Here is a 13,154-nt window from a genome sequence, read left to right on the forward strand (position 1 = left end):
GGGGTTCCAGCTCCGTCCCCACCCGAGCCCGGGCGAGGCGCTGGCGCCCTATTGTTTAAGAGAGCGGGGAAGCTCCGAAGAGCCAAGTCCCCGTCCCGGGGTCGCGCTCGCCGCCCAGTGGAGCAGACGACTTGGCCCGGCGTCTGCCGCGCCGGGCGCGTCCTTTGTCTGCTCCCCGGCGCCCGGGGCCCGGGGCCCGCGCCCCGCTTCTAGGGCAGACAAAGCCGGGGCTGCCGCTAGTCTGACCGGCTGGAGCGGCGCTCGCTCCACCCACCTCCCGCCTTAGCACCGCCCCCTCTCCTCAGCGCCCTCTGATTGGCTCTTGGGGCCACAAAGAGGCCGGGAAGCGGGCAGATCACGTGAGACGGCGTGGCCTCCCATAGGCCCGGCCAGGCTGCTAATCAGGGAGGGCGGGCCGTCCGCGCTCGGCCCGGTCGCTCCCTCCGCGCCGGGGCCCGCCCGCGGGGCCGGCCGCCTGTCAGAGGGAGGTGGCGATGGTGCGCCCGGTGGCGGCGGCGGCTGCGGCGGCTTCCCTGGTCCGAGTGCGGCGAGGAGAAGATGACTGACTGAATGAATGAATGGCGAAGCCGAGCGCGCCATGAGGAGCCTGCCGAGCCTGGGCGGCCTCGCCCTGTTGTGCGCCGCCGCCGCCGCCGCCACAGCCACCTCGGCGGGGAATGTCACCGGCGGCGGCGGGGCCGCGGGGCAGGTGGACGCGTCGCCGGGCCCGTGGCTGGGGGACGAGCCCCGCCACCCTTTCTCTAAGGCCACGGCTCCCACAGCCCAGGCCCCGAGGACCGGACCTCCGCGCGCCACCCTCCGCCGACCCCAGGCTGCGTCTTCCTCAGCCCAGTCCCCGGAGGCCACCCCTCCTCCGACCACCGCCGCCGGGCCCGCTCCGACCACCTCTCAGGCATCGCTCGTTCCCTCGCGGGCCACACCTCCTGCGGTGGAACGTACTCCGACTACCCCTCGGGTGACAACCAGACCCGCGCCGACCACCCTCTCGACGACCACTGGCCCAGCGCCGACCACCCGTGTAGCGACCACGGTGCGGGCGCCCACCGCTCCCCCGATCCTGACCTCGGCTCTCCCCGGCGGCGGCGGCGGCGGCGGCAGCAGCAGCAGCAGCAGCGTCCCGCCCACCCCACCTGCCACCGAAGCCCCCTCTCCGCCTCCCCCAGGTGAGTCCCAGCGCCTCCTCGGCGGCCGGACCCTCCCTGCGGCTGCCCGTCCTTCTAGCGTTGGGCTTCTTGGCTGGAATGGATCATTTCTTGCCCCCAAAGGTTCCCCAGATTTCGACTTCCAAGGGGAGGCCCAAGCTCTAGATAGTCTGCCCCACCCCCCTCCCCAGCCCCCAGTCTGGAAAGTCTTTTGTCCCCCACTTGGGCTGTGCTTCCTTGGGAGGGGAGCGACTGCTGCGTGGAAGGCATCGCACATCCTTACAAACAGCGCTCTCTGGCCTTTGTCAGCTGCGCTGGATGGGCGCAAACTTTTGGGTTCGGTTCGCTCACCCTGCCTCTCCGCCTGGGTGATCTGGGGAAGTTTGAAAACCAGCGCAGGACCTCCTGCGACCAATAGGTCAGAAACTGAAGGGATTCCTCCTAAGGCTCCACTTTCCTTGTTCATGTAAATATCAGATGTGGATGTGACAGGTGGAAAAGATATTGAGAGGATTTTGTTTACAAACAGTAGTACAGACCACTTGAGGCCAAAAGAAAAAAGAAATTGTAATCCATGTTTTCCCTGCAGAAGAATGGATTCAGTAGTCATTTGGGACAGGTGTGTATCTAGGCTGAGCACATTTATAAATTAGGTTAAATCCCTTCCTTGCACCGTTTTTTTTTTTTTTTTTTTTTCTTTTCCTTCCTCAATTACAAGGTCAATATGTTTGGGCAAATACACAATTTAAGCAGGGAGGCCCATTTTTTCCTGAATGTTCAGTTTTCCTGATGTTGATAAAAGCCAATTTCTGTCTGAGTCCTGGTAAAAAATAAAGCTCTTCTTCCTACTGATTGAAAGTCTTCAAGCAGTTAGAGACAACTTCTGTTCTTTTTCTCTTGAGATCTAAAGTGGGCCTGGAACCAACAAATAAAACCTGCCTTGTCAAGGTGTTAGACAAGAGTTTCTGAATTCCTTTGCTTTGAGTTGGGGTTTGATTTGTCCAAACCATTTTGCCTTTAGCTGGATTTATATTAATGGATCTCTGACCTAATTCTTAGGCTCAGTGATTTACTGTGGGGTCAGGTATGGACTTCGGACTATAATTGAATTTGTAGAGAGTTTTCCCACATGATTATGAGTCTTAATACAGTCCAGTCTTGGATTGGAGCTTGGCATTGACACAAGTAGGAATGCAGATTATTCACCCATAAGAAGCCAAGTTGGTATTTCTTCCAGCTTCAAGGAGTGGGCTAACTAGCTGGATTTTGACTGTAACCTTTTTTGGCCTCCCTATGGAGAGAATGACATGATACCGAGAGGCAGGAATCATAGTGGTTGAGAGTATGGACTCAAGTCCATTCTTAGTTTGAACCCTAGCTCTGCTGCCTTTTATTAACTGTGTAATTTGGGAAGGTCAGTTAATCTCTCTTCATCTGAGAAATGAAGATAATAATAGTATTTAGCTCATAGGATTGCTGTGAATTCTTTGAAATTTTCTGTGAAATCCTGGGAAAATTAACTAAGTGCATTTATAGTGCTTAGAACAGTAGTTCTGGGTGCAGAGTAAATTAGCTCTGTGTGTATGTTAACTATCATTATGATAATTTTTTAAAATGGAGTAGAAAGCATTTGAGGAACCTAATAGGGACTTGTGATGATTTTTATTTGTTTCAGTAAAATGTAATGGTAGTATGTGTGCTCAGTCATGTCCGACTCCTTGCGACCTTATGGGCTATAGCTTGTCAGAATCCTCTGTCCATGGGATTTTTCAGGCAAGAATACTGGAGTGAATTACCATTTCCTCCTCCAGGTAAAATGTAATAGAAAAGGATAAATTAGATTTCCCAAAGTTTGAAGCACACAGTAGTGTTTATGTAGGAAGATTCCTTCTTTTGGAAGGTTAGTATGTCATAAGTCTGTGTAATTGATGTTATTTTACCTTAATTTTTGCATTGTTATTTTTAAATCACAAAGGTAACTTTTTTCCTTTTATGTTGCTTTTTCTTTGTGATAAAATATACATAACATAAAATTTACCATTTTAACTATTTTTTAAGTGTACAGTTTAGTGGCATTAAGCACATTCAAATTGTTTAACCATCACTACCATCCATCTTCAGGACTCTCTTTTTTTACCTTCCCCAGCTGAAACTCTGTATCCATTAAACAATAACTCCTCAATGGCCAGCCATCCACCTTATTCCTAGCAACCACCATTCTACTTCCTGTCTCTGTGAATTTGCCTATTCCAGGTTCCTCATATGGGGAACTCATAGCATTTGTCTACAAAGATAACCTTTACCTGCAAAAATTACAAAGCACCAGAAGTCCGCAAGTAAAGAGTGGAGGTTCCTCCCACCCACTTTACTTCTTCCCAGTTCCTGTCAGTCCTTAAATGTTACTGCTATTAGCAGTTTGATCTTTTCTCAGATGCAAGTTGTGGCATGCAGGATTGCGTTCCCTCACCAGGGTTCGAACCTGTGGCCCCTGCATTGGGAGCGCAGAGTCTTAGCCACTGGACCACTAGGGAAGTCCGTAAACACAATTATTAAAAAATAGTTTTTAAAAGCTCAAGATGAAATAATATATAAATTATATACATTAAATATATTAATTACGTATATATACTGCAAGCCATAGAGTTTTGCAACTTGCTGTATCCACTTAACTGTGTATCATGGCTTTTTTTTTTCATGTCAGTACCTAAAGTGTCCCTTATTCTTTTCAGCAGTTGTATTTTTCATCGTTAAGTATATATCGTATCTATTTAACTAATCTCTTGTTTATGGATACTTGGATTGCTTCTTGGCTTCACTTTAAAAAGCTCAGAGAAGAATGTGTTCTTGTTTAGTCCATCATATTATATTATTAGTCCATCCTATTATATTCTCTAATACCTTGTCTGGAGTTTTGTAGACTCCAGATCGATTGTAAGTAAAGCAAAGCTGGATTGAGTAATATTTGCCATCAGAACTGTTCAAGGCCTTTAGTAACTTCCACGGACTACCATATACCTATGTCTGTGATGGTCTTTGGGCAACAGAAATTTTAAGGTGCTCAATTTTGGTAGCTCTGCTGTGTTTTAAATTTTCTGTAGCTTGTAATTTTCTGTGAATTCACTATGGACTGCCTCTGTCTAGTTCTCAGCAGCTGAACTGCCTTTGTGGGCTTACTGCTTTACTGGGCAGTTTTAGCTTTACAGTAATGTAATTGAGTCTGGTCTTTCTATCTGAACATGGGTTCTAGTCTGCTTCAAACAGTAAATGCATCTCCTTGACAGAGGAAAGAGATTTGAAAGACCTGGTTCTAACTGAATTTGAAAGACCTAGTTAGGTTGGCAAAATTGGATTCTCTGGCTTTTGGGAAGATGAGTACAGGGTGTTTTATTTTAATGTTTGTATAAAACTGAACTGCACCGATAATACATTATGTGTCTAGATGGGTCTTCTGGCTGCTCTTTGAATTAAGAATTTCTTCCATGATGATCTAGTTGAGAGCTCTTGTCTACCCCTCAGTAAGGGCCCTCTTTTGTTTACAGGGACACTGATCTGCAAACTGAAACTAATTGCCCAGCAAGCAAGCATTTTCCTCCCACAGTCCTGGCAAAACATTTGACTGATTGGTTGGCTGGGTAGGACGTTTTACGAAGGGTGAAGGGAGAGGCTGTAATACTAGAGTATAATAGTTATCGATAGTAAGAGACTGAAGTGATGATAAATGTTTGATTTTTAAAAGTATGGACCTTCAGGGCTAGATAGGACTTTAGAAGCCACTACCTCCTAACGTGGCTCTACATTGCAAGAAATGCTTCCAGGGACTTAGCCGAAATATTTCTCCCTGTGGTTAACACCAGCCGGTTCTGACTCTGCCCTTTGGGGCCGCGCAGAACAAGTCAGCTGTCTCTCTGCCCTGAGAGTTCGGGGATCTGTGGGCAGTCATCATGTTCCCTCGGGGTCTGGACTAAATAACTTCAGCTCCCTCAACTGTTCTTTATGTGAAATGATTTCAGATTCCCTTACACTCTGCTGGTTGCCCCTCTTAGGGAGTTTTTCAGTTTTTCTGCGTCTCTCCCGGAGTGTGGAGCACAGAGCTGAGCGTGTCACCCCAGATGTGCTCTGACCAGCTCGTGGTGGAGAGGGCAGCTGCCTCGTTCTCTCTGGATGCTGTACTACTGTTGATGCAGTTAGCTCCTCATCACGGTAGCTTTTCTGGCAGCCGCATTACGTTGTTGACTCATTGAGTCCATTAAGATACTTGAGTCTTTTTTTTTTTTAAACACGTTCTAGACAAGTCTGTCTTCATTCTGGACTTAGAAACTCTTTGTTATCCTCTAAAGTATAAACTGAGATAGTTGCCAAGCATGTAAGATTTACTGTGTTAGATTCAAGCCATCATTTTGGATTTGCAGTCTGTCAGCGTACCCCACCTAGTTTCTTCACGTTCACCTGCAGGGTGTTCCTACTGAGAGTCCAAGGACACGTTAGGGCAGGTTGTTCTTACCTCACAGGAGGGAGTACATTTAGGGATGATAAAAAAGTTTGGAAGGGAAGAGATTGTGGTTTAGATTAGTTCTCGAGGGTCTCTTCCAGCTCTGCAGTTCTGTGATGATTTGGTACCCATGATTCAGGGCACATGACTGCCCCCCAAGGAGCCTTAATCATTTATTTGTGATCTAAGTTAAGAGACCAGGCTTTTTTTTTTTCCAAGCAAACCCTAGAGTTTGAAAGCTCTGACTACTGTGGCGTGTAAATAAAATATTATGAATGGATTTTATTTGAAAGGAACATTCTAGAAATCAGGGCCCTCCTGTCTGTACTAGGAAATGTTTTCTTCATCGTAAAATTCTGTATAGCTAAGTTCGGGGTGTTAATTTGCTTATGGTTATTCAGGAAGATACCGTTCATTTTAAGGACACAGAAATTGTTCAGACTTCAAAGATAACGTATGTTGATAACCTTTTATTGAAAACCTGTGGGGCTGGGTGTGTTTCAGAATTTGGAATGTTTCCGATTTTAGGAAGTTAATAAGTGTACCCAGTGAAGTCTAGGACAGCACCCTGTGTGATCAAACACGTGAAGGTATTTGCAGCAAAACGTGTGTGTATTCACACTGAATGGGTTTTTAAAAAGGCTATAAATAACCTTGCGGTTTGTTCAGGTCAGGTTTTGCTGCCAAATGAACAACAGAAAAACTTTCTGTTTTTTTGGATCTTCTGGTATTTACATAAGCTCTGAGTGACTGTGGACCACTGAAATAGTACTTTCACACACATATAGTACTTCCTATCCTGCAGATAACTGTTTTAAGTGCCTTGCATATATTACTTTCCTCAATCCTCACAACAGTTAGGTATAATCGAGTTAGGTGTTATTATTATCTTCATTTTATAGATAAGGAAACTGAGGCTCAGAGAAGCCCAGCTGTGAGGGAGCCTACATTCAAACCCAGCCTTTCTGGTTCCAAAATCCATACTATTGGCATTTAAAGAAATAGTTACATAGAAGATGAGAGAAGGAAACTATTTTGCTAAAAACATTTGTCCTTGAATACTAGTCTGAGAAACTTTCAAGTGTTCCTTAGCATTTGCTCTCTTCCTTCTCTTATGTGCTGTTTATTCATCTCCTCAAATCTTCTGTTTTACCGTGTTTACAATTAGAGCTCCAGTTCTTTGGTTAGGTTCTAATACGGTCTGAGATAGAAAGGATTGTCTGTGGTCTTCAGGGCGAGGCGCAGGAGCTTCTCAAGTTTACTGTGTCTTATTCCTGACCTCAGTGCCTAGATTTCTGCAGAAACTCCTTAGTGTGATTAGTTGCTGGAACAGCGTAGTTAAACTCCAGAGCATTCTTTTCAAATCTACTGAATTCTGTCGCCAGGAAGCCTTCTGGCTAGTTGAAAATTTACACACTGAAATAATCTAATTATGTCTTTTTATCTTGATTTTTTTTTAAAGACCCATAAAATTAAAATGAGCATTACTTTTCATCTCAGAATTTCTAAACATGTATGTATTAACTTCCAGACATCTTGGCACCCTTATAAACAGAATGGAAGAAAAATATCATGGTACTGTTTTTACTGATGGGTAGATTATGGGTAGAGAGATGACTGCTGTAGGGCACTTAATAGATCAGAGGAGAATAGAAGGGTAAGATCTTGTTTGGGAGAAAGACAGATGATAGTTTTAGTTAAAAATAGCTTCAATTCATGCTTTTTGCCTTGATCTTTATTTTTGTTTGTTTTCTTTAGATATAATATAAACATCCTTAATAATAATGTTGAGATTATGTTTCAGGTGTCTCTTCTATGGTCACTTAGCTTTTTTCTCAAGTATGTGTTTTGGTTTATCTGCTTTTCACTAGAAACAACTACCCTAAGTGCATTGGTAACTTTGAGGGGAGATTTTTTTTAAATTGTCATGAAAAAGATAAAAATTATGTCTGGATACATATGTGTTTGAATCACAGTAAAGATTTACTCAAATCTTTTTAACTGTATCTATTTAAGTACATGTGATAAATGTGTGTCAAAATAATCCCTCTAGTAATGCCACTGTTCCACAATAAATATTATTGTCAGAAAAATCTTTTCCTGTTACTTTTTTTCCACTAAGATAAAATCTTCTGTTCTCCTTGCTCATTTTTTTTTTTTCACTTGAAACTTCTCTGTATGTCCCACTTTCTCTTGTCTCTTCTTCTTAGACCCATTCATTCTTTCATGTTCTTTAAGGAACCAAATTATCCTCTCTACTTAACAGATTCCCACTTTGTCCTCCTTCAGTGCCTCCTCAAAGCCTAATTCTTCTAAGAAGTCTTTGCCGGAGAACAAAAGGTCCTTGAAGATGTCCTGGTAACAGGGTGCACAAGGCTGAACACTTTGCACTCAGAACAAACCTGTCTTTCTCTGTGACTTTGACTTTTTCCCTATGGATCTGCTTTTAAAGTCCGTTTAACTTAGATTATTAAGCCCACTTGTAAGAAAATGTCATAGTTTGTACAATATTCAGGATATGGTATTAATTCTTCCTTTTTTAAAAAAATGAAGAGATTTTCTTTTTGTTCTGTATCTTCTTTATTGCCCAGCTTTCCCCCTGCTTCTCCTGCGGAACAATACAGAAAAAACAATTATCATAGCAGAAGTTATCTGCCTCCAAAAAAAAACACAAAAACTGTAGTACTTTAAATAAGTAGCAGATTTCTTTTTTTGTTTATAAGTAATATGAGTTGTTTGTGTTAGGTAGATGGATTTGGGCTAAATAGCAATGTAAAAGGTTTAATTCGGTTGAGAAACAAATGTTTGATTTTTTTGAATGACAGAATTAATTAATCAGCTCCTCTCTCATCTGATTTATATATTGGATTTGTTTTTTCAGTAGAGATTTTTGAAATAGGAATTTTCCTACTCTAAAATTCTGTAATAAAAAAGTTATGGTACTCTCCAAACCATTATGCATCTATTACAATGCTTCCATTATGTTAAAAGCAGTATACACACAAGGAGAGAAATATACCAAAATAATTAGGTGGCCGAAGCTAAGTAATGGGACTATGGGTCATTTTCATTTCTTTGTATTCTTCTGGATTTCCCAAGTTTTTTTTTTTTTTTTTTTAAATCAATGTACCCAATTTTATAGTAATAAAAATAAATGAATAAAATATAAAAAATGAGTAAAAAGTTATGATAAGCTTGATGAGCCTTCAGTTATATGTGATCAAGTCAAGCGATGTTACCCTGGGCCACTTAACTGTAATTTCTGTGATGGGTTCATCAGCTTTGATCTACCTCAGAGACGTTTACTTGGTCTCAGGGAGTTGTGGTTCTGAAGAAAGGAGGTTGCTGAAGACAGTACCCAAGAAAGGAAACTGTTCCTGACACCTGACAAATCAGGGTAGTGATGACACAAAGATTTGGTACCTTCAGGGAAAGTTTAGCTGAAATCTTAACAAAGTCTGAGAACAGCTGATTCTTTATCCATTTCACTCTGTCTAGGGAATTTAAAGCACAAACTTAAAATTAACTAAAGCAGCTTATGGAGATAGCTCTTGTGTAAATTGTGCAGAATTTGAATTCATGACATTGTCTGCAGCCTTTACCAATGGAAGATCTTCGGTTCTCTCTTCCTCTGGAGATACAAAGCTCCCAAAAGTTTGGTTTGAGTCTGTGCATATGTTTTTCAGTCAGATCAGATGGGATTGCTTTTATACTGGTAATACAACAGCTGTTCTATATGGTGTCCTTGCCAGGGAGACAGCACTGAGGAAAGGGGAAATTTATTCAGTTGGAAAAAGGAATGTATCCTGCCCAGTCACAGGGCAAATGATCAGGGGTAGGTATGTTTTCAGCCTGGCTGGAGAATGTTCAAGAACCTTTCTTTAGTAAATTTTAGACTCTTTAGATAACTGATTTTGGAAACTTTTGTTTCAGTCTTGGATGCTTAGAAACTGACATATTACCAGGGATCTTATTAGATTTTTATTTTTCAAAATCTATAGTTTTTATTTGATGTATGTGAGCAAAAAGAAGAGGTTAGGAGTTAATTATAAGGAGAACAGCATGTTCTCTAGTTCCTCTAGTTCCTTTTTGGAAATAATCTTTTAAAGTGAAATTCCTTTAGAAATTCCTTTAAACATTGTAGGGAAAGTTGTCTTCTCTGAAGGAAATTGCATGAACTGAGTAGCTTTTCCATTCTCTTCAGTCCTATCCATTGTATATAGAGATGAAATGGCAGTTTGGGAAGGGTTATTAATGGTAACAGTGAGGGGAAAGATGGAATGCTTCATATTCCAACATACTTATTCAGTTTTGTATCTGTATTGAGGATTGATTAGAGGAAGGCATTGGGCACTTTTTTTTTTTTGCTGTAGATTTCTCATGTGACTTCATATTCAAGTCTACCATGTATTTTGAGTTATCTTTTCTATATGAACTGCTTTAACAACATAGGCCCACCATCCCTGGATGTTGTATGGGTTAATGAATAGTTATAAAGTGTACCAAAACCACAAAGCGAACGAGCTGTTGGGTATTATTATGCTGAATTGTTGGTGTATTGCCTGCAAACCCATCCTGTTCCACTGGTTTTGGTTTTTAAGTTAGTTTGTTGCTTCAACTTGCCGGCAAAGGCAGGGCTGAATGGTCCAGCTAATCAGGGGAGTAGCAGTCAGGAGAGATCATTCCAGTCTTTCTTTCCATTCACTTTGTAAGTTCCCGAGCACGTTTTTGCTTTTGGTTTTTGTAAATGGGTCTGTGCCTTAGTTTCTCTAACTGTAAAATGAAGCCTGTTAATGCACAGATACAGTGCAAATCACATAGCTAGACCATTGGCTTCTAGACCATTGTCTGTAACATGAGTATGATAGTACCAACCTAATAGGGTTCTTGAGTATTAATCTAGAATTTAAACCCAGCTTTGTCTGACTTAAAAGTCTGTTTTTCTTTTTCTTTTTCTTTTTTTCCTTTCGACTAAACTGTGCTGCACTGCCAAAGCAGATGGGAGAAGCAGAAAATGAAATAAAGCGTTCCGTGGTTACAGAGCACATTTTGGGTTCCATTTTTGTCACCTCCCCTAGCCTCCCCCAGCAAGCCCATACATTGTCCTCCTCAGCACTTGTTCTGAATTACACAGTTTGATTCAGGTTTGATTGCAGTAACTGCTGTGAAAATCAAAATTAGATCAAAGAGTGTTTCTCAGAGGTAGATATGGGTGTGGAGTGGAGGCGGCAGAGGGGATGATGGTAGAAATCAGATGAAAGGAAGCGGGCAGACTCAGTGTAGATGTAGAGCAGAACTGAGCAGCAGCTATGAGATGGTCCCCTCAGCACCAGAAGGATTGGGACAGAGACGATGTAATGCTTATTAGCATTTGGCAGGACATACCACACACAGCAAGATGATAGTATTGATTGTTGTCAACTTGACAGTGAAACCTTTCATCTTCAACTTCATATGGACTCTAGATCGAGATGCTGATGCCAGACAATGTGTTGTAGAAAGCAGCAGGTGATAATTTGACGATATGAAAGTCATGGAAGCATCTCAGGCTTGGAACTGTGACTTCCGCAGTCACCCAAGGAGGCATTTCCCCTCCCCATTTTATAAACTTCCCTCCTCACTGGAGGGCAGGTGGTCTCTCAGATGAGACAAGGAGAAGCTATTATTTCAAGTTAGAACCAGCCTTTTCCGAACCACTTGCAAATATATTGATGGATGATATACAGAGTGTTGGAGGATTTGATTTAGAATCAAATAGCTTCTAAGTCGGAAAGAGAAAAACCAATATGGCATAGTAATGCATATATGTATATATACATGGAATTGAGAAAAATGGTACAGATGCACCCATTTGCAGAGCAGGAATGAAGACACAGATGTAGAGAACGGACACATGGACACAGCGGGGGAAGGAAAGGGTGGGATGAACTGAGAGAGTAGCATTGACATATATACAGTACCGTGTATAAAATAGACAGCTAGTGGGAAGCTGCTCTATGGCACACGGAACTCAATCTGGTGTTCTGTGATCACCCAGAGCGGTGGGATGGGGCGGGTGGGAGGGAGGCTCAGGAGAGTGGGGATTTATGTGTACTTAAAGCTGATTCATGTTGTCGTATGCCAGAAACCAACACAACATTGTAAAGCGGTTATCTTCCAATTAAAAAAATATGCATCTACCAAAAAAAAGAAATAGCTTCAGTTTGTATGGCATCAGGACTCAACAGTAATTATGTATATTGTTACATCCTGCAAGTGCTCAAGTGTTATACTGTGGTCAAGTCGAACTATGTAACTATAGTTGTGGAGAATACGTAGACAGTGCAAAACCCGTAGACAGTGCAAAACCTGGTCATATCAGTCTTCTGGTTAGTAATTTAACATGATGTTTATACTTCAATATAATTCTGCTCTGTATTCACCATGAGTGACCCAAGCCCATTAATGCTTAGGTTTCCTAATATGTCTTAAAACCCCTCTGTAGTCAGTCTCTGTCCTCATTTCCTACCACCCTTCACCTTGTGCTTTAAACTCCAACGGGTTCGAGTTGCTTCTGTTTCTCCCCACATAGCATGCTTATTGTCGTCATCATTGTTACTAATAAGACAGTCATCTTTGGAGGTTTTCCTCCCTGTCAGATACTAAAGAGCGTTAAATGAATTATGATGACCTTGTCTAATTATCTCCATTTTACTAAGCAAGAGTGGTGGCTTTGAGAGTTCAAATACATTGAACAAGGCCTCACAGCTAGTAAATGTAGAACCTTGATTTAAATTTAGATCTGTGTAGCCTCAAAGCCTCCTCTCTTAATCGCTAAGCTAACTGGCCTCTTGTTACTTTGCTTCTGCTGTTCCCTCAGCCTGGAATGGCCCATCTCTTCAGTTTTAGTACAGGCCTTAAAACAGAAGCGAATGCTTGTTGATTTAATCAGAAATGGACTTTACTCAAAGATTATTAAAGAGTTCACAGAATCTCCAGGGGAACCAAATTCAGGACTTGGAGCTAGAGATAATGCCCAGGGAAAACAATAATCTGGCGTTGAGAACCTTTGTGGTGGAATAGCAAGCCTTAAAAATTGGAAATTGGAGAATTTCCCCCAAATAGGAAGGAATTAGTAGCAATTATACTATGATACTAGGCTGCCAAAAAGAAAGACAGAGGTCCACCATATCCCTTCTTTCACCTAATAAGCTTACTTGCCCTTGAGAAACATGCAACCTCCTATACTGTTTTACCTTATATATTCTAATATTACTGTACATTTTTTTGATTACTTGCTTTTTAAGGATTCTTATTTTAAGTGTTACTTGTTCATGTAATTGACTCCTCTATACCTTATTCTTTAGTGCCTATGTCTTAGTGATGTTTTTACTCTCTAAGATATCCCTAAGATAGTGTTCAGCACTCAGTACATAGTAAGTACTCAATAAATAGTTGAGCGGAATTGAGGCATAAAGCCTCCTGCGCACCACCGCTAGAATGTTAAGTTCCAGAAGGGCAGG

At 42.1% G+C, this 13,154-nt stretch overlaps 1 protein-coding gene across 1 annotated transcript in view; it reads left to right on the forward strand.

The window, feature by feature from the left end:
• The first annotated feature begins 472 nt into the window (after positions 1 to 472).
• The window catches only part of MEGF9 (multiple EGF like domains 9), a 76,843-nt gene continuing 64,161 nt past the window's right edge, over positions 473 to 13,154 (forward strand). The window contains exon 1 of the mRNA XM_061163292.1: positions 473 to 1,184. Within this exon, the coding sequence (XP_061019275.1) occupies positions 575 to 1,184 (610 nt within the window). The 5' untranslated portion in view covers positions 473 to 574. The remainder of the gene's footprint in view (positions 1,185 to 13,154) is intronic.

This window comes from Dama dama, chromosome 16 (assembly GCF_033118175.1).
Source record: "Dama dama isolate Ldn47 chromosome 16, ASM3311817v1, whole genome shotgun sequence".
NCBI lineage: Eukaryota > Metazoa > Chordata > Mammalia > Artiodactyla > Cervidae > Dama > Dama dama.